Source organism: Canis lupus, chromosome 7 (genome assembly GCF_048164855.1).
Source record: "Canis lupus baileyi chromosome 7, mCanLup2.hap1, whole genome shotgun sequence".
Classification (NCBI taxonomy): domain Eukaryota; kingdom Metazoa; phylum Chordata; class Mammalia; order Carnivora; family Canidae; genus Canis; species Canis lupus.
This window is the reverse complement of record NC_132844.1, coordinates 12,791,842-12,812,017: the sequence shown is the minus strand read 5'-3', so window position 1 is coordinate 12,812,017 and position 20,176 is coordinate 12,791,842. Positions and strand designations below refer to the sequence as shown.

Below are 20,176 nucleotides of genomic sequence, written 5' to 3'. Positions count from 1 at the left end.
TGAGGTTTATTCCTAGGTATCTTATGCTTTTGGGTGCAATTGTAAATGGGATTGACTCCTTAATTTCTCTTTCTTCAGTCTCATTGTTAGTGTATAGAAATGCCACTGACTTCTGGGCATTGATTTTGTATCCTGCCACGCTACCGAATTGCTGTATGAGTTCTAGCAATCTTGGGGTGGAGTCTTTTGGGTTTTCTATGTAGAGTATCATGTCATCGGCGAAGAGAGAGAGTTTGACTTCTTCTTTGCCAATTTGAATGCCTTTAATGTCTTTTTGTTGTCTGATTGCTGAGGCTAGGACTTCCAGTACTATGTTGAATAGCAGTGGTGAGAGTGGACATCCCTGTCTTGTTCCTGATCTTAGGGGAAAGGCTCCCAGTGCTTCCCCATTGAGAATGATATTTGCTGTGGGCTTTTCATAGATGGCTTTTAAGATGTCGAGGAATGTTCCCTCTATCCCTACACTCTGAAGAGTTTTAATCAGGAATGGATGCTGTATTTTGTCAAATGCTTTCTCTGCATCCAATGAGAGGATCATATGGTTCTTGGTTTTTCTCTTGCTGATATGATGAATCACATTGATTGTTTTATGGGTGTTGAACCAGCCTTGTGTCCCAGGGATAAATCCTACTTGGTCATGGTGAATAATTTTCTTAATGTACTGTTGGATCCTATTGGCCAGTATCTTGTTGAGAATTTTTGCATCCATGTTCATCAGGGATATTGGTCTGTAATTCTCCTTTTTGGCGGGGTCTTTGTCTGGCTTTGGAATTAAGGTGATACTGGCTTCATAGAACGAATTTGGAAGTACTCCATCTCTTTCTATCTTTCCAAACAGCTTTAGGAGAATAGGTATGATTTCTTCTTTAAACGTTTGATAAAATTCTCCTGGGAAGCCATCTGGCCCTGGACTCTTGTGTCTTGGGAGGTTTTTGATGACTGCTTCAATTTCCTCCCTGGTTATTGGCCTGTTCAGGTTTTCTATTTCTTCCTGTTCCAGTTTTGGTAGTTTGTGGCTTTCCAGGAATGTGTCCATTTCTTCTAGATTGCCTAATTTATTGGCGTATAGCTGTTCATAATATGTTTTTAAAATCGTTTGTATTTCCTTGGTGTTGGTAGTGATCTCTCCTTTCTGATTCATGATTTTATTAATTTGAGTCTTCTCTCTCTTCTTTTTAATAAGGCTGGCTAATGGTTTATCTATCTTATTAATTCTTTCAAAGAACCAACTCCTGGTTCTGTTGATCTGTTCCACAGTTCTTCTGGTCTCGATTTCGTTGAGTTCTGCTCGAATCTTTATTAACTCCCTTCTTCTCTTGGGTGTAGGATCTATTTGCTGTTTTTTCTCTAGCTCCTTTATGTGTAAGGTTAGCTTTTGTATTTGAGTTCTTTCCAGTTTTTGAATGGATGCTTGTATTGCGATGTATTTCCCCCTTAGGACTGCTTTTGCTGCATCCCAAAGATTTTGAACGGTTGTATCTTCATTCTCATTAGTTTCCATGAATCTTTTTAATTCTTCCTTAATTTCCTGGTTGACCCTTTTATCTTTTAGCAGGATGGTCCTTAACCTCCATGTGTTTGAGGTCCTTCCAAACTTCTTGTTGTGATTTAGTTCTAATTTCAAGGCATTATGGTCCGAGAATATGCAGGGGACAATCCCAATCTTTTGGTATCGGTTCAGACCCGATTTGTGACCCAATATGTGGTCTATTCTGGAGAAAGTTCCATGTGCGCTTGAGAAGAATGTGTATTCAGTTGAGTTTGGATGTAAAGTTCTGTAGATATCTGTGAAATCCATCTGGTCCAGTGTATCATTTAAAGCTCTCGTTTCTTTGGAGATGTTTTGCTTAGAAGACCTATCGAGTATAGAAAGAGCTAGATTGAAGTCACCAAGTATAAGTGTATTATTATCTAAGTATTTCTTCACTTTGGTTAATAATTGATTTATATATTTGGCAGCTCCCACATTCGGAGCATATATATTGAGGATTGTTAAGTCCTCTTGTTGAATAGATCCTTTAAGTATGATATAGTGTCCCTCTTCATCTCTCACTACAGTCTTTGGGGTAAATTTTAGTTTATCTGATATAAGGATGGCTACCCCTGCTTTCTTTTGAGGACCATTCGAATGGTAAATGGTTCTCCAACCTTTTATTTTCAGGCTGTAGGTGTCCTTCTGTCTAAAATGAGTCTCTTGTAGACAGCAGATAGATGGGTCCTGCTTTTTTATCCAGTCTGAAACCCTGCGCCTTTTGATGGGGTCATTAAGCCCGTTCACATTCAGAGTTACTATTGAGAGATATGAGTTTAGTGTCATCATGATATCTATTCAGTCTTTGTTTTTGTGGACTGTTCCACTGAACTTCTTCTTAAAGGGGAATTTTAAGAGGCCCCCTTAAAATTTCTTGCAGAGCTGGTTTGGAGGTCACATATTCTTTTAGTTGCTGCCTGTCTTGGAAGCTCTTTATCTCTCCTTCCATTTTGAATGAGAGCCTTGCTGGATAAAGTATTCTTGGTTGCATGTTCTTCTCATTTAGGACCCTGAATATATCCTGCCAGCCCTTTCTGGCCTGCCAGGTCTCTGTGGAGAGGTCTGCTGTTACCCTAATACTCCTCCCCATAAAAGTCAGGGATTTCTTGTCTCTTGCTGCTTTAAGGATCTTCTCCTTATCTTTGGAATTTGCAAGCTTCACAATTAAATGTCGAGGTGTTGAACGGTTTTTATTGATTTTAGGGGGGGATCTCTCTATTTCCTGGATCTGAATGCCTGTTTCCCTTCCCAGATTAGGAAAGTTTTCAGCTAGAATTTGTTCAAATACATATTCTGGCCCTCTGTCCCTTTCGGCGCCCTCGGGAACCCCAATTAAACGTAGGTTTTTCTTCCTCAGGCTGTCGTTTATTTCCCTTAATCTATCTTCATGGTCTTTTAATTGTTTGTCTCTTTTTTCCTCAGTTTCCCTCTTTGCTATCAACTTGTCTTCTAGGTCACTCACTCGTTCTTCCACCTCGTTAACCCTCGTCGTTAGGACTTCTAGTTTGGATTGCATCTCATTCAATTGATTTTTAATTTCTGCCTGATTAGCTCTAAATTCTGCAGTCATGAAGTCTCTTGAGTCCTTTATACTTTTTTCTAGAGCCACCAGTAGCTGTATAATAGTGCTTCTGAACTGGCTTTCTGACATTGAATTGTAATCCAGATTTTGTAACTCTGTGGGAGAGAGGACTGTTTCTGATTCTTTCTTTTGAGGTGATGTTTTCCTTCTAGTCATTTTGCTCAGTGCAGAGTGGCCAAAAGCAAGTTGTATTGGGAAAAAGAGAAAAAGAGAGGAGAGAAAGAAGGAAAGAAAAGAGAAAGAGAAAAAAAAAGGGAAGAAAAAGAAAAAAAAAACGAAAAAAAAAAAAAAGAAGAAAAAGAAAGAAAAAGAAAGGAGAAAAAAAGGGGGTGGGGGAAGGAAACAAATCAAAAAGCAAAACAAAACAAAAACAAAAACAAACAAACAAAAAAAGAACCACCGGGGAGTATCTTCTGATTCTGTGTACTTTAAGTCCCTTGGCTTCTCCTGGAAGTTGTCCGTCTAGCTGGTGTTCTGGGGGAGGGGCCTGTTGTGCTGATTTTCAGGTGTTAGCAGTTGGGGGAGCTGCTGTGCCACTGCCTGGTGCAGGGCTCGGTGGGGGTTGTTTGCCCCGTGAGGCCGCAGGAGGAACAGCCCCAGTGGCGGGGCAGCTCTGGAGCCCTGGATTCAGCTCCGGCAGGAACTCCGTCTGCAGGGCCTGGAGGCTCCGGGGCGGGGCCGCTGATCTGCTCAGCTGGGGCAGGAGCGTCCTCGCTGTCCTGGGCCCTCCCGGCCTCTGCCTGTCCCGGGGGAGGCCGGATCCTGGGCTGTGTCCCGGCGCCCTGTGCTCCGGGGCCTGCGCTGGTGGATTCGCGCTCCCGGGCCGCGCAGCCCCCTCCGCGGAGCCGCCGCCCGCGCCCCTCCGAGCTGCTCCTGGAACCGCGCAGGCCCCTCCGCACGGAGCCTCTTCCTCTGCCCGAGCCCCTCCGAGCTGCTCCCGGGGCCGCGCAGCCCCCTCCGCGGAGCCGCCGCCCGAGCCCCTTCAGCTGCTCCGGGTCCCGCCGGGTCCCGCCGTGCGCGCTGCAGCCCTTAGGGAGCTCGGCGCACTCTCCTGGGCGCGCAGTTGCTGTTAGTGTCCCCGGGAGCCCGAGGGCATCCCCGCCCTCCTGGGTCCTGCTCCAACTCCCCGCGAGCCCCTTTCCGCCCGGGAAGGTCGGTGCAGCTCCTGCTCCTCCGGGACGGGGCTCTCCTGTCCTGGGGACACTCGCCCCGGCCTCAGCCCGGCTCCTCGCGGGGCCCCTCCCCCTCGGAGGCCTTTGTTTCTTTACTTCTTTTTCCCCGTCTTCCTACCTTGATAGAAGCGCGAACTCTTCTCACTGTCGCATTCCAGCTGGTCTCTCTTTAAATCTCAGGCCGAATTCATAGATTTTCAGGATAATTTGGAGGTTTTCCAAAGCTTTTTATTTTGATGTAGTCCCAATAGTTTATTTTTTTCTTCTGTGTCCCTTACCTTAGGAGAGGTATCTAAAAAATATTACTATAGCTGATGTCAGAGAAATTGCTGCCTGTGTTCTCTTCTGGGATTTTTATGGTTTCAGGTCTCACATTTAGGTATTTAATCCATTGTGAGTTTATTTTTGTGTGTAGTGTTAGAAAGTGGTCCAATTTTGTTCTTTGGTATGTAGCTATCCAGTTTTCCCAGCACTATTATTAGAGAGACTGTCTTTACCCCATTGTGCATTTTTGCCTTCTTTGTCATAGATTAATTGACCATATAAGCATGGGTTTATTTCTGGGCTCTCTATTTTATTCCATTGATCTATGTATCTGTTTTGAATGTACAGATCTTTCACCTCCTTGGTTAAATTTATTACTAGTTATTTTATTCTTTTTGATGCAATTGTAGATGGAATTCTTAAAATATTTCTCTTTCTGGTGGTTTGTTATTAGTGTATAGAAATATAACACATTTTTGTATATTGATTTTTGTATCCTAAACTTTACTAAATTTGTTTATTAGTTTAACAGTTTTTTGGTGGAGTCTTTAGAGTTTTCTGTATGTAATATCAGTTTATTTTCAAATAGTGAGAGTGATACTTCTTTCTTTCCAATTAATTTTTTTTTCTTACCTAATTGCTGTGATGAGGACTTCCAATACTATGTTGAATAGAAGTGGCAAGAATGGGCCAGTTTGTTTTGTTCCTAATCTTAAAGGAAAGGCTTTTAGCTTTTCAGACTTTAGTATAATGTTAGCTATAGGATTGTTAGATATGGCCTTTAAAAAAAAGATTTTATTTATTTTTCCATGAGAGACACAGAGAGAGAGACGCAGAGACATAGGCAGAGGGAGGAGAAGCAGGCTCTATGCAAGGAGCCCAATGCGGGACTCGATCCTAGAACTCTGGGATCATGCCCTGAGTGAAAGGCAAATGCTCAACCACTGAACCACCCAGGAGTCCCTATATGGCCTGTTTTATATTAAGATACATTCCTTTTATATCACTTTGTTGAGAGTTATCACTACTTAAAACAACTCTGTGAGGTCAAGAGTGCTTAGTTATCTTTATTCCATTCTAGAACTGAAAAAAGTACTGTAAAGGCTTGATTAAACCATATAATGAAAAAAAATTGTCATTCTGGAAATGGATTTAAAGAAAAAAGAGATTGTCTTGACTTCGCCCATGGTTCTTGTGATTAAAACAAAACAAACCAAAAGACCTACTGGTGACAATTTCCTCAATCACTAAAAAGTTTTGAATTTTACATTACCTGTAGACTTAAAATCTAGGGATCATTCAAAGTTTTTTGACTTAAAATTTTATGTCACTGAAATTTCTGAAACTTTATAATATTCTGTTCAGAAACCTAGATTTATAAAAGGGGATATTTAATGCTTATGATTTTAGGAAGTTATGGATTCATATATTATAAACCGGAACCTCTCCCTCCAAATAATACTAGAAAAAGCAACTGACAGAGAATGAAACTAGATAAATATATTTAGATGAGTGGACGTTTAGCTAAATTAATCATGGGTGATAATGGTAAGTGAAATTGGCAATATTTTATGTTAGTGACTTGGGTAGACATTTGAAAAACTAATTTATCAGGCTTGAGGATGTCATTAGGCAGACAGTGGGGAAATGATGTTTGCCAATGCTTTGGCTGTTAGAATTACACGTCTGAAAAATCTAGCTATTTAGCTGATGGTGAAAAAAAAAAAAAAAAAGAAAGAAAGAAAATCTAAGGGGACAAATGTGTAATAGGTATTAATTATAGACCAGGAGCAGAAAAGTGGCAGTCACTGCAAAATCCAATCTGCAGATGTGTCTTGTTTAGCCAACAGAGTGTTTTTGTAATGATTTTGAATTTGAAACACTTTAAGCAGGTCAGCAGGCATTTTAGGTTTTACAATATCCTCTCTGTCCTTCCCCATCCAGGTTCCTAATAAGGCCTCTATTAGCTCTAGTGATGCCTTACTAAGAACTTGAAAAAATCACCGGCTCTGGGAGCATGAAGCCCCAAGGTACACAGCTGTGAGGAGAACAGGGTCTGGATTGTGGCTATTATTGCTATTCTGCCTTGAGATTTTGTGAAATTTAGAAACTGCTTACCTTTGTCTGGAAATTCTTACTACTGGCTTATACCCTTTTTCTTCACACATGGATGCTATCTGTCTGGCCCCCGAAGGCCTTTCATTATTAACCCTAAATTACAATTAGACTCTGTCTTTATGACATCATGGTAGTCATAGTCTAAACAAATTTAATTGACCAGTAAATAATTTACTTTGGAGAGAATGCTGAAATCAGTATTTTTTTTCTTTTTTTCCGCACTGTATTATCTAACTTTTTCTTATATTGACACATCAGGAATATATAGTTTTTAATGGTAAAAGGAAAATTAATATAAGAAAATATGGCAAGCCAATAGATTTTTATTTTATTTTTATTTTTATTTAAAGATTTTATTTATCTATCACATGAGCAGGGAGGAGGGGCGGAGGGAGAAGGGGAAGCAGCCTCCCCACTGAGCAGAGAGCCTGATGGGAGGCTCCATCCTAGGACCATGGGATCATGGCATGAGGCAAAGGCAGACACTTAACCAACTGAGCCACCCAGGCACCCCAAGGGATTCTTTTTTAGGCATCGTTAAATAAACATTATATGGGATCCCTAATATAGTTATGTACTTTTGAAAAATTTTGCTTAAGTTTGCACTTACATACAACTATTAGAATGGCATATCCTTCTTATGAAGTACAGAAATAAGTAATATTTCTACTTTGGTGCTTCACCAATTAAAGGAAGATAGGCATCTTAATAGATTACTAAGAAAACCAACCAAATGAAAAAAGGAATCAAAAAGAGTACATGTGATGAAATATAAAAAAAATAAAAATAAAAGCAATCATAATATTTAAGTTGGGTAAGGTTACGCTGATTAGACCTTTGTTAGCATATTTAGGTAGACCAGGCTAAATATTACCTGCTAAATCAATGCCATTTAAAAATAACTTATTTTATATAAAGCTTTATTTTACTGATAAACTGATAATTGATAGTTTTCTTTTCCTTTGAATAAGCACATTGGGTAATTGGCTAGAGGGATATGGAAAACAAATCTTATTATCCGTGACTCCTAGGTTTAAGAGGGTGGAGAAAAGAACTACTGGCCCAAATCTTCTTTTGCCTCTGTTCTTCTTCAGTGCTGACCATTGTTACATGGCAGGGCAATAGTGTCAGTGCAGATAAACCACCCAGTGTATGCATTCAGTGGCATCCTATGCCAATATATGTCTCCCAGAGGTATGCTGTGTCATCCCGTATGCTGTGTTCAGGGGGAATAAAATGTCTGAATACTGAGAGTATAAGGCCTAATTATCAGAGAGTATTAGTTAAAGTAGATATTAAATAGCATACAAGTGGAAGTATGGAATAGGTTGCTCAGATGAGATTTTGTTGTAATCTTTCCTTGGAGTATTTTGAATGCTGATCAGGTGTATATTTAAAAGCTCCAAAGGTAATTCTGGGTATGATTTTGCCCTATTGGGGGTCATGCGGAATACCAATCAATGCTGCTCTGCAGCTTGGCTTTACCTATTAATTTATCCTGGATCCCCAGGTTTTGCTCTGTCTTTTAGCTTTGTCTAATGTGGCATGTTATCTTTGTAATGAGAGGATGAGATAGATCCATTACAGTAAAAGATATGCACTATTAATGAGTTTCTAGCCAGCTATCAAGGTATCATCAAATGTGGTTTATCTTGGTGAATGAAAGTTTGAATGGAAAATTAAGCTCCCATACTGACTGTAGAAGTGCAGTGGATCATTTTGTTCTTTAATGTCACACTTGAGTGGACACACTTCACAGAGCAGTGAATCATGCTTAAAACAAGCAGCCTTTACTTTAACGACAGCAGATAATGCAGCAGAGGTGAATAATAAGTGTTAGCAGTTTTAACTTTCTCTTGCAGTACTTTCTCGCAGGTGCCTGATGGACAATTTACAAAGTACATATGCTATTTTATAGATTGGAACTTGGGATCCAGCCAGTGGCCTGAATATGACAGAAAGTCAAAAGGGAAAGCCAGCCAACATCACAGATTCCTTATCCAATCGTTCTTTAATCGTTACCACCATTTTGGTAAGTATTTGTTTTCCCATTTTTTTTTAGATAAATGTAGATAAACATGGAAGTGGATTAAAAAGGACATTATAATTTGAACAGTAAAGAACAGATTGTAATGTATTTTACAGTTATTTAGCAATTACTGTATAATAGATGAGTCAAGGTTAATTGAGGCACAGTTTTATTGTTAATCTTCAATGATGTGACATGTATTAATGTTTGGGCTGTTTGTGTTGACTAATAATATAGGTTTGCATATTACCAGAAATCATTATATTTCTGCAAGATTAGATATTATTGAAGAATTTTCAATGTTAAGACTTGAATAATGTAGATATATAAGTAAGTTATGTGAGGGACTGCATGTGAACTTTACTTCTGCTTTCATTTCCTGCAAATATATTTTAGAGGGCATGTCATTTATTTTTCAGGATTTTTTTTCTATTATAGTTATATTTCAACCTTGCTTTCAATTGTTTTCATTATGGTAAATCACTTTTAGTTTATTTATCTCTCTAATAAAATTAAATGACAAGTGTTTTTATAAGCCAGAAAAATTTTCAAAGCAACTGATGCACTGGATATTTTTACACCTCTTATAATTATATATTTTAATTAGATCACATAGTAATATTTACTTTTCCCACTATGCCATTTAAAATGAGGATTTTAATTTTAGAATAGTCAAGGAGCTCGTATATTAAGTCAGTACTTTCTACTTACAGAATAAGCTTATCAATGCTAGTTCCTGTGTCTTCCCAGGTAGTCAATAAGAATGTGAGATTAATGTTCAGAACAAACCACCACATACTTTTAGCATTTGTATAATTTCTAAATTTGATTTATGGTGGCAAATCAAGCCGGGAGGAATTCATAATCTTGTCCTTTTATTAACAACAAGGGATGTCAGATCTCTAGGCATGTCAAAATAAAATAGCTTGGGTTAAAGACTCTTGATAATGAAGCCAAGCTGGTAATCATGAAATGACAGTGATGGAAGTTCATGAGTTTTTTAATCACCCCCTAGCTGAGAATCTCAGTGTGTACTTGCTCCCTATTCATCATATTCGAACTTCCCAAGTTCTCTTCATATCTCCCTACTTTTTCAAAGGTACTCTCATACCCACCAATTTACTGGTCTTGTTCTTCAAATGAAATACTCTCACAAGAAGCTAATGCATCTTTTTTCTGCTTGTATATACTGAATCTCATTTCCTCCTGCTAGGACTATTGCAATAAGTGTATAGCCATCCTTACTGCTGACAGCCTTCTCCCTCTGCAATATACCCCATCCTCAATGTAATGGTCTATCATTTTCCTGTTTCCCTCCTCATAAATCTTCAGTGAATCCCTATTGACCATTAAAAATTCTCCAAATTATGACCCTGATGTTCAAGACCTTCTGTAATCTTGTCTTCTCCCATCTTCCCATCCTCATTTCCTATTATTCTCTTCCCATTAACCTACTCCCATGACTGTGTTAGCCCTGTTCCTTTTGTCTGTAATATGTTTCCCTCCATTTCTGAGATATTTTTGTACTTGTCAATACTTTACATTATTTGGAATTAATATCACACTATTCTTTACTTATTTCATGTGTGCAGTATTTCTCTAAACATCACTGAACATTTCTCTGAGGAAGAGAATCTGACTATGTCTCATATTTTTACATCATATGTGTCTCCACAATGCTCATAACAAGTGCTATATGAGGAGCATCTGTAGTCTTTAGCACTTGGCACTTCTTTCTGTGTCCTCCTTGATCCAGCCAAATCTCGGAAACATCATTTATCTTATGGTACCAAAACTTTGCTCAATTCTTTACATCTCCCTGTAAGAATCCTATTCATCCTTCCAGACCCATCTCAAATGACAACCACTCCACGAAACTGTCTGATCTCTTCATTAAGTTGTGTATATGTTGCAGGATGTGTGTGAGATGGGAGATTGTGCACTTTATATACACAATACTCTATCATGGCACTTAGTATGCACTATTTTTATCTTAGAAAATTTGTATATATCTGTATTTTCATTTGACCTGAATCTATACAAGGCCAATGATCAAATTTTACACTTTTTGATATTTTAATGTCAGAGAAAAGTGCCCTAGGCACAGCAAGTACTCAAATATTTGTCAAATTACATTAGATAAGCAACATTTAATTAAATGGAAAATTAGAAGAAGTAAGCAACTTTTGAGTGATTATATTTAAATATTTTTCATCTGTGGAGGTTATTGCAAACTTCTTATCCAAACAAAGCAGGTGATTAAGACTATCCATATAATTTCTCAATCTTAATTACTCAGGGTTTTTTTTATAAAAAGCATTCAGATATTTTTCTCAATCATAAACAATTTTGTATGTATTGATGAACAAGTGGTATTCAACCTTAGTTTCATATTAAATCAGGTATAAAGCTTTTTTAAAAAAGTACTTGTACTCAAAAACACGTTTCATTTCATACCTTTTGAAACAATATTTCTGAGCTTTGGACTTTGGAAAGCTTCATTCTTTAAAAAATTCCACAGGTAATTCTGATCTATAAGAATGATTGAGAACAACTGCTTAGATAATTACTCTGTGTAACTAAGACGTAAGATTAACTGTGGAGCATACACTAAGCTTATATCTTAAAAGAGAAGTTATTTATATTTTATTTTATTTTATTTATTTTAAAAAATTCTTAATTTATATTTTAGAGTGTGTCCCTTTATTGGTCTATAAATGATTCTGGTATTTATTAAAAGGAAAGTCACTTTGTTTTTATATCACTTAGTGAAAGAATTCCTGTTCTGAATACTCTGATTGCAAAATATCCACAATTGGGAAAAGAACATATTTAAAGAGATTAGTTACCTTATTTAGTAAGCCTTATGCTTGATGTAATTTACTGATATTTAATTGATATTTTAAGGAGGTTGTGATCAATTGATTTATGTTTGGTTGTCCTTTTCTCAATTGGAGAAATCTCAGTGGAGATTATGACTGTGTTGTGATTATGACTTTGATATCTCCACAAAGAGAAGTTGTGGAGATATCAAAGAGAAGTTCACAAATGCTTCTTCAATATGTTTATTATATGTCTTAAGAAAAGAAACAGTGATGTATCTAGGATTTGGCATTTTTGATGTGGTAATCATAATCAGTTCTATTTCTCTTGAATTTATTTTTATTTATTCTTTTATTTAACAAATGTGTATTGAATGATGATATGCTAAAAGCTTTGTTTGAAGAACAAAACAGACACTGTATCTTCCTTCAGGGAGCTTAGAAATTAGTAAAGATTCATAGGGAGGATTACACACACATTTACACATGCGCACACCCAGCCTTATGATTAAGATATAAGAAAAAAACAGGTTAATGCCTTTTATAGGATAATCCTGAGTTATACCTGGAGTCAGGAGTGAAAGGACAAGTCAGGTAGGCCTCCCGTAGAAGAATAAACAGCAGATATCTGAAGCTTGAGAATAAATTAGCAAGGTAAAGAAAGAGAAGAAGAGTATTCTTGGTGGAGAGAGCAACATTTGCAAAGGCCCCAAAGTATGAAAGACTGGAAAATTTGCAAAATGGAAAGAAGACCAGGATGGCTGGGCTGGTGCCTTGGTCTGTTTCTCGCTTTATAGAATAAGATTACATAGTCAATTACAAAACAAAACCAAACCCAGGCATTTATTGATTGCTATATGCTAGATCCTGTTCGAAGTACGCTCATATATTTACTCACTTAATTGTCATAATAACCTTTTAAGATAGATATTATTGTCATAATAACCTTTTAAGATAGATATTATTATCAATACCATTACAATTGATAAGCCTAGTGTCCAGATTGCCTAAATAGACTACTAAGCTAAAAAGTAGAGTAGTGGGATTTCAACCCATATGGTTAGCCAACTTGAACAACCAATACTATGAAATGAACACTCCATGGGCCAACTATGGAAAAGTCTAGCAACTGTAGTTTATGACCAAAATAACATCTTGATTGAGAATTGTCCCCCTAAAGCAACACTTCTTATCCAGAAATCCCACATATGCTAGAGCACTGATTGCTGTTATGGGTGTGTTCCCAAACATCTAGACATTCCCCTCTGTAGAGACCAAGATTATACAACGCTTTTTTGGATATTTTGGGCCTCTCATTTCTTTTCTCTTTCAGTGTAGCACTGAGTTTTCTTTCAGCCCCTTTAAACAATAATCTCTGATTTTTCTGGACAATCAAAATAGTATTGGAGCTTGTCTTATTTTTTCTTTTCAGTATTGAGATTAAGCATCTTATTCATAAATATCTTTTACTCCTCTTCAGCAACACAATCTATGCCCAATATAGTGTATGGGTGCAGCATATAGCTATATCATGGAATAATCATTTTAGAAATCTTTGAACATTTTAAAGAATGTCTATTTTTTTAATTTTGAATGAGACTTATGATATTATATAATTTGGAAATTTACATAACTTCACCTGCAAGTCTGGACCTAAAGCTTTGGTCTACTCATGCCCTCTTCTTCTTCTTCTTCTTTTTTTTTTTTTTTTTTTAAGATTTTATTTATTTATTCATGAGAGAGAGAGAGAAAGAGAGACAGAGAGAGAGGCAGAGACACAGGCAGAGGGAGAAGCAGGCTCCATGCAGGGAACCTGATGTGGGACTTGTTCCCCCATCTCCAGGATCACGCCCTGGGCTGAAGGCAGGTGCTAAACCACTGAGCCACCCAGGGATCCCCGCCCTCTTCTTAATATACTTCTTATTATCTCTCTGATCTTCAAATTTCAAGTTCAGTTGCTATTAAAGTTCTCTTGCTTTTTAAGTTTGTTGTTATTAATGGAACTAAAAATTTAATCTTGGAATATCTTTTCATTTATAAGGACATTATTTATTTCATAGCAACTGTTAAAATATAAATTCCTAATTGCCAAAAATAATAACAAAAATATTCTGAACAAGACAGAGTGCCCTTGTTTACTTTTTTAAATTAATTAGCTAATTAATTAATTATTTTTACATAGAGTGCTTTTAAAGAATAGTATGTACAGTATTTTCAGTTTATAATCTGGTCCTGTTGTCCTTACTCTTATGGCTCCACTAGCTAGGGGCAGTATCAGGTGACAAAGTATTTAAAGTCCATATAGGGAATGCCTGTTTTCCCTCTGAGTTCTTGGTTTACAGCAGATTTTTTCAAGCCTGTCTAAATATGTGGAGTGTTTCCCACTGTGCTACTCCTCCATAATAATTGATTTTTGTCCATCAAAAGATTACTAACACTTAAATGCCACTGTACATGTTCTTTCACTTCATGGCTAGTCACACTTTAGTGTACAAATGACTATGAATTTGGTTTTTTATTTTGTTTATTTTTGGAAAAAATCACTTATGGAGATTCTTTCCTTCTGGTTGCTCAATGAATTTAAAAAATGTGCTTGCGTCTGCAACCTAGTCTTATATTTTTATTTTTTAGATTTTCCTGGCACTTCCTGTAAGGTTATGTAGTTCAGTATCCAGTTTACTTGCTTAGGCTTGTAAAGCTTTATTGTTGCAGCCCACAGATACAGAAGGCTTATCTGGGAGCAAGCTTCCAAGGACAATGGGAAGGTTTCACAGTACAAAAGATGAAGTGACCGAATCATCCCCTAAATGGTTCTGCAGCTTCTTCTATAATACCAACAAAAGCAGATTTCTAGGGCTTCAAATCTGCCGCTGCAATACATGTTCCCCTCGATTCTTCTCTTTCCATTGTCACAGAAGGACTGTCAAGCACATAGTTCTTTAAGTTGCTAGCATTCGGGCTTGGAAGCCCAGACACTGCAGCTTCACAAAGAAAAAGATTTTCATTCTTAGTAACACCTTCACCATTTCTAAGCAGTTTTAAACATGTATTGTGGAGATAATAAGATCAAAATAATTTAAGAAAGATGTAGTAAATACACACACCCAAGTACTACTTAAATGTTAGCGTCTGAGATAAGAGTACCTCATTCAGACTCAGACTCCTCTAACCCAACTCCTGCAACTAGCTTGATCAAAGGCAACCAAACCTTTTCTCACCATATTTTTCTTCTGTTTCTGGGATCCTGCTGGTATTAAATTTTCCTCTCTCTCATTCTTGCTTAAATAGTTCAATGTATTTTATTTCAAATAATTGTTAATATTCTCTTGGACCCTCAGATCAACTGGATAAACATAAGACTATTGGTGGTGGTACTCTAGAGAAAGAAAGCTGTGTTTTAATGTGAAATTAGGCATAATTTTTAAAAAGATTTTATTTTAAAGTAATCTATACAATCAATGTGGGGTTCGAACTCACAACCCCTACCTAGATCAAAAGTTACATACTCTACCAACTGAGCCAGCTAGGCATCCCAAGGCATAGTTTTTAAAACCTTAGGTCTTAATCTTTAAAGATTTTATAAGTGACCAGCATCTCCTTTTTTATCCATATAATCTCTCTCTCACATACACACATGTGCTCCCTTCATCCTTCTTTATTAAATCTACAAATGCCACCATAATAAAGATCCTTAAGTTTTTATTTTGCTGTTTTATTCTTTTTCATTGCCCACATTATTGTCAATACTGTAATTTTGTTGAAGCTTGTTTTATTATGATCAATGTATTAAGTTTGGTATGGAAGAATGAATAAAGAAGTCTGAATCTCTGGTTAACCACAGGAAGCTACACGAAACTGCAGTATTTTTGCTCTCATTGTCAAAGGCATCATCATGATAGAACCATGTAAAATTATACAATCTAAATTTCAGGCTCAGCCTTGATCTGAGTGGATGTCTAGTATCAAACTCAACATGCATTAAGCCTTCTTCACTTCAGGCCTTACCATACCTCCTCCTACTATATTTCCAAACTCTGTTTATGTTTCCAATACTTTTCAATTCACTCAAACCAGGGGTTTGTTTCTTAGATACCTCAGTCACTTTAAACCCCATATTCACAATTCAGATATCAATAATAATAATAATAATAATAATAATAATAATGACAGATGGGTTATTTTAAAACAGTTTAACAAAAAAGTGAGTAAAGGAACATTTCGAACAAGTGAGATATGATCTGTTTGTGGGTGCTATGGAATGGGAGATTTGTAGAGTCTGATTTGAGAGACATTGTACCTATGAGGAAGAGGAAGTGATGATAACCTCGAAAAATCAAGTAGGAGATTTGTTAGAGGCAATATAAAGGGGCAAAAAAAATTAGGAATGTGGATGAGGACTTCAAGTTAAAAGCTAAGTATGGGGCATTAGCCTTGTCATAGAGCATGATAAGGATATTGGGAAGGGAGATAGTGAGTTTTACTTACTCATCTATGAATGGAGATGTTGGCAATAACTTTTGTGTAGTCAAACCTTGATTATTTATGTAAGAAGCTAATAAATTAGATTCAGAAATGAGATGCAGGAGATTAACTAATAGGTACAGTCTCTTTTCCCATCAAACCTTTTACTGGAAGAACAGTGAAATAGCACATTTGATTGATTTGAGTTTGAATTTTTTTTTTCTTTTCCTCTTTGTTCTTTCTCTTAGGAATTAAGCTAATAAAATATGTAATGGCCAAAATACAAATACCAGTACAAAGACAAAAACAACCAAAATCTCCAATCTAAACTGATAATTCTGTCAAGTGATAGAAATAAATTGCAGATCAGTATTTACTAAAGTATGAATGATAATCACTAACCGTAATCCTCTCATAAGCCCTTATTGCTCTGACATCAGTATCTTTCCTGAAATATTGGTGAACAGCACAATTAGCAAACGTCTAACCCTTTCCTTAAAAGTTAACCTCAACTTATTGCCCAGTTATTATTTCTATAGGCTTTGCTTCAATTTCAAATGATTATATATTACATTTCAGGGGGAAAGATGTCCCTTCATGTTCCCAAACCCCAGTAAATTTTCTAGATATAGAGTAAAAATAAAAACTTTTCATGGAACAATAATTATGGCCAATAAAGATTTAGATTTTTTTTGTACATTATGTAAATTATTTTCTAGTTATTCTTCTGAAAGTAGGTAAACATGGTTTGCTACAACTAAGAATGCGGTGATTGTGCCTGCAGTAGTATACTAAAGGATCTGTGTGTGTTTGTGAGAATCACACATTCAAAAGAATGTCTTTGTTTAATAATCTCACAAAACGAAATCAAAGAAAGGCAAGGAAACATCATAGATTGCCCCAGAATGCACTTAAATTCTGGCGGGGGGGGGGGTAGTTACAGGTAAGTAATATACATAGTGTGTTAAAAAGTTATTAAGGTAAAACTTTGCTCTACAGGCCTGCCACATGATTTTGTTGGTGCTTTAAAACATAATTTCCAGATTATAAGAGTTATTCATTTTCTATCCGGGAAGTTCATGTGGAAGTGCCTTTTTTTTTTTTTTTTTTTTTTGGATTTTATTTATTCATGAGACACACAGAAAGAGCAGCAGAGACATAGGCAGAGGGAGAAGCAGGCTCCATGCAGGGAGCCTGATGCAAGACTCCATCCCAGGACCCCAGGATCACTCCCTGAGCGTGAAGGCAGACGCTCAACTACTGAGCCACGCAGGCTTCCCTGAAACTGCCTTTTTAATAATGTCTTGTGATATTGAAATGGGGTCTGTTTTCCAGTCAAGAGAACAACAGATAAGCACAGATGGAGATTCTCTCATCAGTAGTTTTTGATCCTAACAAACCAGTCGTCCTTAGTATTCCCCTTTCTTGAAAATCATAAGTTGTTCTGATGGTATATGCTAGCTTTTCCCACTTTTTTTCTCTTGCTATTCTCACTTCAAATTGTGATAACCTGTAGTGCACCATAGGCTTCTGACGTGAATGTTAATTAGGGAGGCAAAATTCAGAGCCATAGTGAATAGAAGGAATTTGAAAGACTAGGATTCAGACAATGGCAAGACCTTTCTCAGCTCTACAGCAGTAAAAGCACAATGGTTGGGACAGCAAAGGCCAACGAAAGAAAGAAAGAAATAACCCCATCCTGTCAGTGGAGTAATAACCATCAACTGTGCAGTTATTTGTGCTGATCTTTTGCTTATTTTTGTTGGTCGTTTCTTGTGACTGTGAATTGCAGGATATTCTTAGCCTGTCTGGTTAAGTTTCTACATATTTTCCCCACATCTAGAGTGGTATAAATCATTAAAATGTAATGAAATACTAGTACTCAGAGTAATTCCCTTAAATACATGCTCTCTTTCCATTTTGAAGATCAAACTTTATTGTACTCTTTATGAAACTTCCTTAATTCAGCTAAGAAAAAAATCACAAGACTTTTAAAATGCAGTTTGGACAGTGGTAGTAGAGAAGTAAAATTATAAGCTTGAAATTGTCTGTAGACCTTGGATAGTATACGAGGTTATAAAACCAAATAGTTATTGATCTTTACAAATGTTAATAATACTAGATGCTTGTTAAATGTTAACAGGTTTAAAAATACCATTTTAAATCATTGCAAAGGAATACCTTATAAATGAATCACTTATGTATAATATAGCAATCTTCACTTCGGAATTTTTAGAAATACTTCCTAAAACATGATCAACTGAATAAGCATTTAAATCTATTTTTATTTCATAATATTGATAGAGAAATATTTTATTTTTAATCATCTTCCAAATATAATATTCACAGTTTCTTTCATCCTCATTAACCAAAAGTTGACTAATTGAAAATAAGGCTCCAAAAATATCTTTTATTTTTCACCAGCATAATAAATGTTTCCATGAAATTTTCTTAAATAATTAAGTATATATTTTTGAAGCAACTAAGGGTAAATATAATAGCAACCAACTATTTTCAGAGGAAAAACATGCAAGCCGTTTAAAGTTAGAATAAGAATATTGCTTCTTTATTCTGCTTGGAGGTGTTTGATGGTGGCTCGGCGTCCCACCTGGCAGATGGCCTGGCACCCCTCTGCCAGCTGTCAAGCAGGACACAAGGGCTGGACAGTTACTTTATTTTATTTTTTTTAAGATTTTCTTTATTTATTCATGAGAGACACAGAGAGAGGCAGAGACATAGGCAGAGGGAGAAGCAGGCTCCCTGTGGGTAGCTGGATGTGGGACTAGGTCCCCCGACCCCAGGATCACAACCTGAGCTGAAGGCAGTTGCTCAACCACTGAGCCACCCGGGTGTCCCCTGGACAGTTACTTTAGGAGAGCTACTTATGATGTTCCCAGGTCAGAGCTAAAGCAAAACAGAAGATGAAGGAACAAAGTGTGACATTGCCCTCCATTAAGAACCTGGATTTCTGTTTGGGTTTGCCCTCTATTTTTCATCTTTAATTTACTCTGTCAGTACTGAAATTTCTTTTCTAGATTCTGGTGTTGGTTTTATAAACTATAAATGAATTATTAGAGTCATCTGCAAATTTGTAATCAAAGCACTCACTAGATGTCTATAATGGAAGCTATCTTCATCAACATTGAAAAAGTTATACTTCCTCTTAACTTTCCAATAAAACTCTCAGGAAGATTCAGGGGAAAAAAATCAATGTAAAAACAATGAAAACATAGTGATATCATAGGCTAAAGTTATAAAGAGACATACGCCATAATTTCAGTAAAACATCATCAAATAGAGTTTATGGGGACAGGATACTGATTATTTTCTAAAATAGCAGGTTTATGGGCCCTGCTTATGGGTTCAAATACTGGGATTTTATATTTTTATGACAAAAAGATAGGAAAATATTTTAAACTTCCCTTACTTTGAAGTCACCTTGTGGAAATATTTCAGTATTTAAGAATTCTATAATTAATTATCTTTGGTTGTTTAGGAATTTAATCATACATTTAATAGATAGCTAAATTTCATCTCTTCCTCTACTAATTTTTGTTTGCTTTTGTGTTGTCTTATCTTATCTATTTTTTTATTTTTTGGATTTGATGAACTTCATTCTCTAAGCCTGTTTTCCTTATTTTATTTTAATTTTTTAAAATATTTTATTTATTTATTCATAGAGACACAGAATGAGAGAGAGGCAGAGACACAGGCAGAGGGAGAAGCAGGCTCCATGCAGGGAGCCCCATGTGGGACTCGATCCTGGATCTCCAGGATCACACCTCAGGCTGCAGGCGGCGCTAAACCCGCTGCGCCACGGGGGCTGCCCTGTTTTCCTTATTTTAATTGTATTTTTTTCTTGTTATTATGTGCTAATAGACTTTTTTCTCAAGAAGTCTTTTTATACCTAGTTTTCAAATTAATTATTTTTCAGGAATGGTCGTAAAGTATTAGTGAATACATTGGTCATCTGCAGGTTATCATTAACTTTTCTAGTTGTATTTATTATTCTGATGAATGTATTAATCAATTGCTATATGGTAATCATAGCTGTATTCCAGAGATAAGCTATTATTGGATATGACTGAAACATATTTCAGTGGATAGCTAGCTATATTTTGTTATATTGTTTTTAGGTATTATTTGGTAGTGACCGCTTCATAGGAACAGTGTCCTAACCACTTTCTTAGTTTGTTA

At 36.6% G+C, this 20,176-nt stretch overlaps 1 protein-coding gene across 7 annotated transcripts in view; it reads left to right on the top strand.

The window, feature by feature from the left end:
* GRIK2 (glutamate ionotropic receptor kainate type subunit 2) overlaps positions 1-20,176 on the top strand; it is a 1,079,206-nt gene that overhangs the window by 822,446 nt on the left and 236,584 nt on the right. For all 7 annotated transcript variants that reach the window (XM_072831955.1, XM_072831953.1, XM_072831957.1 and 4 more), the window contains one exon: positions 8,586-8,699. In XM_072831955.1, coding sequence (XP_072688056.1) covers positions 8,586-8,699 — 114 coding nt within the window. The remainder of the gene's footprint in view (positions 1-8,585; positions 8,700-20,176) is intronic.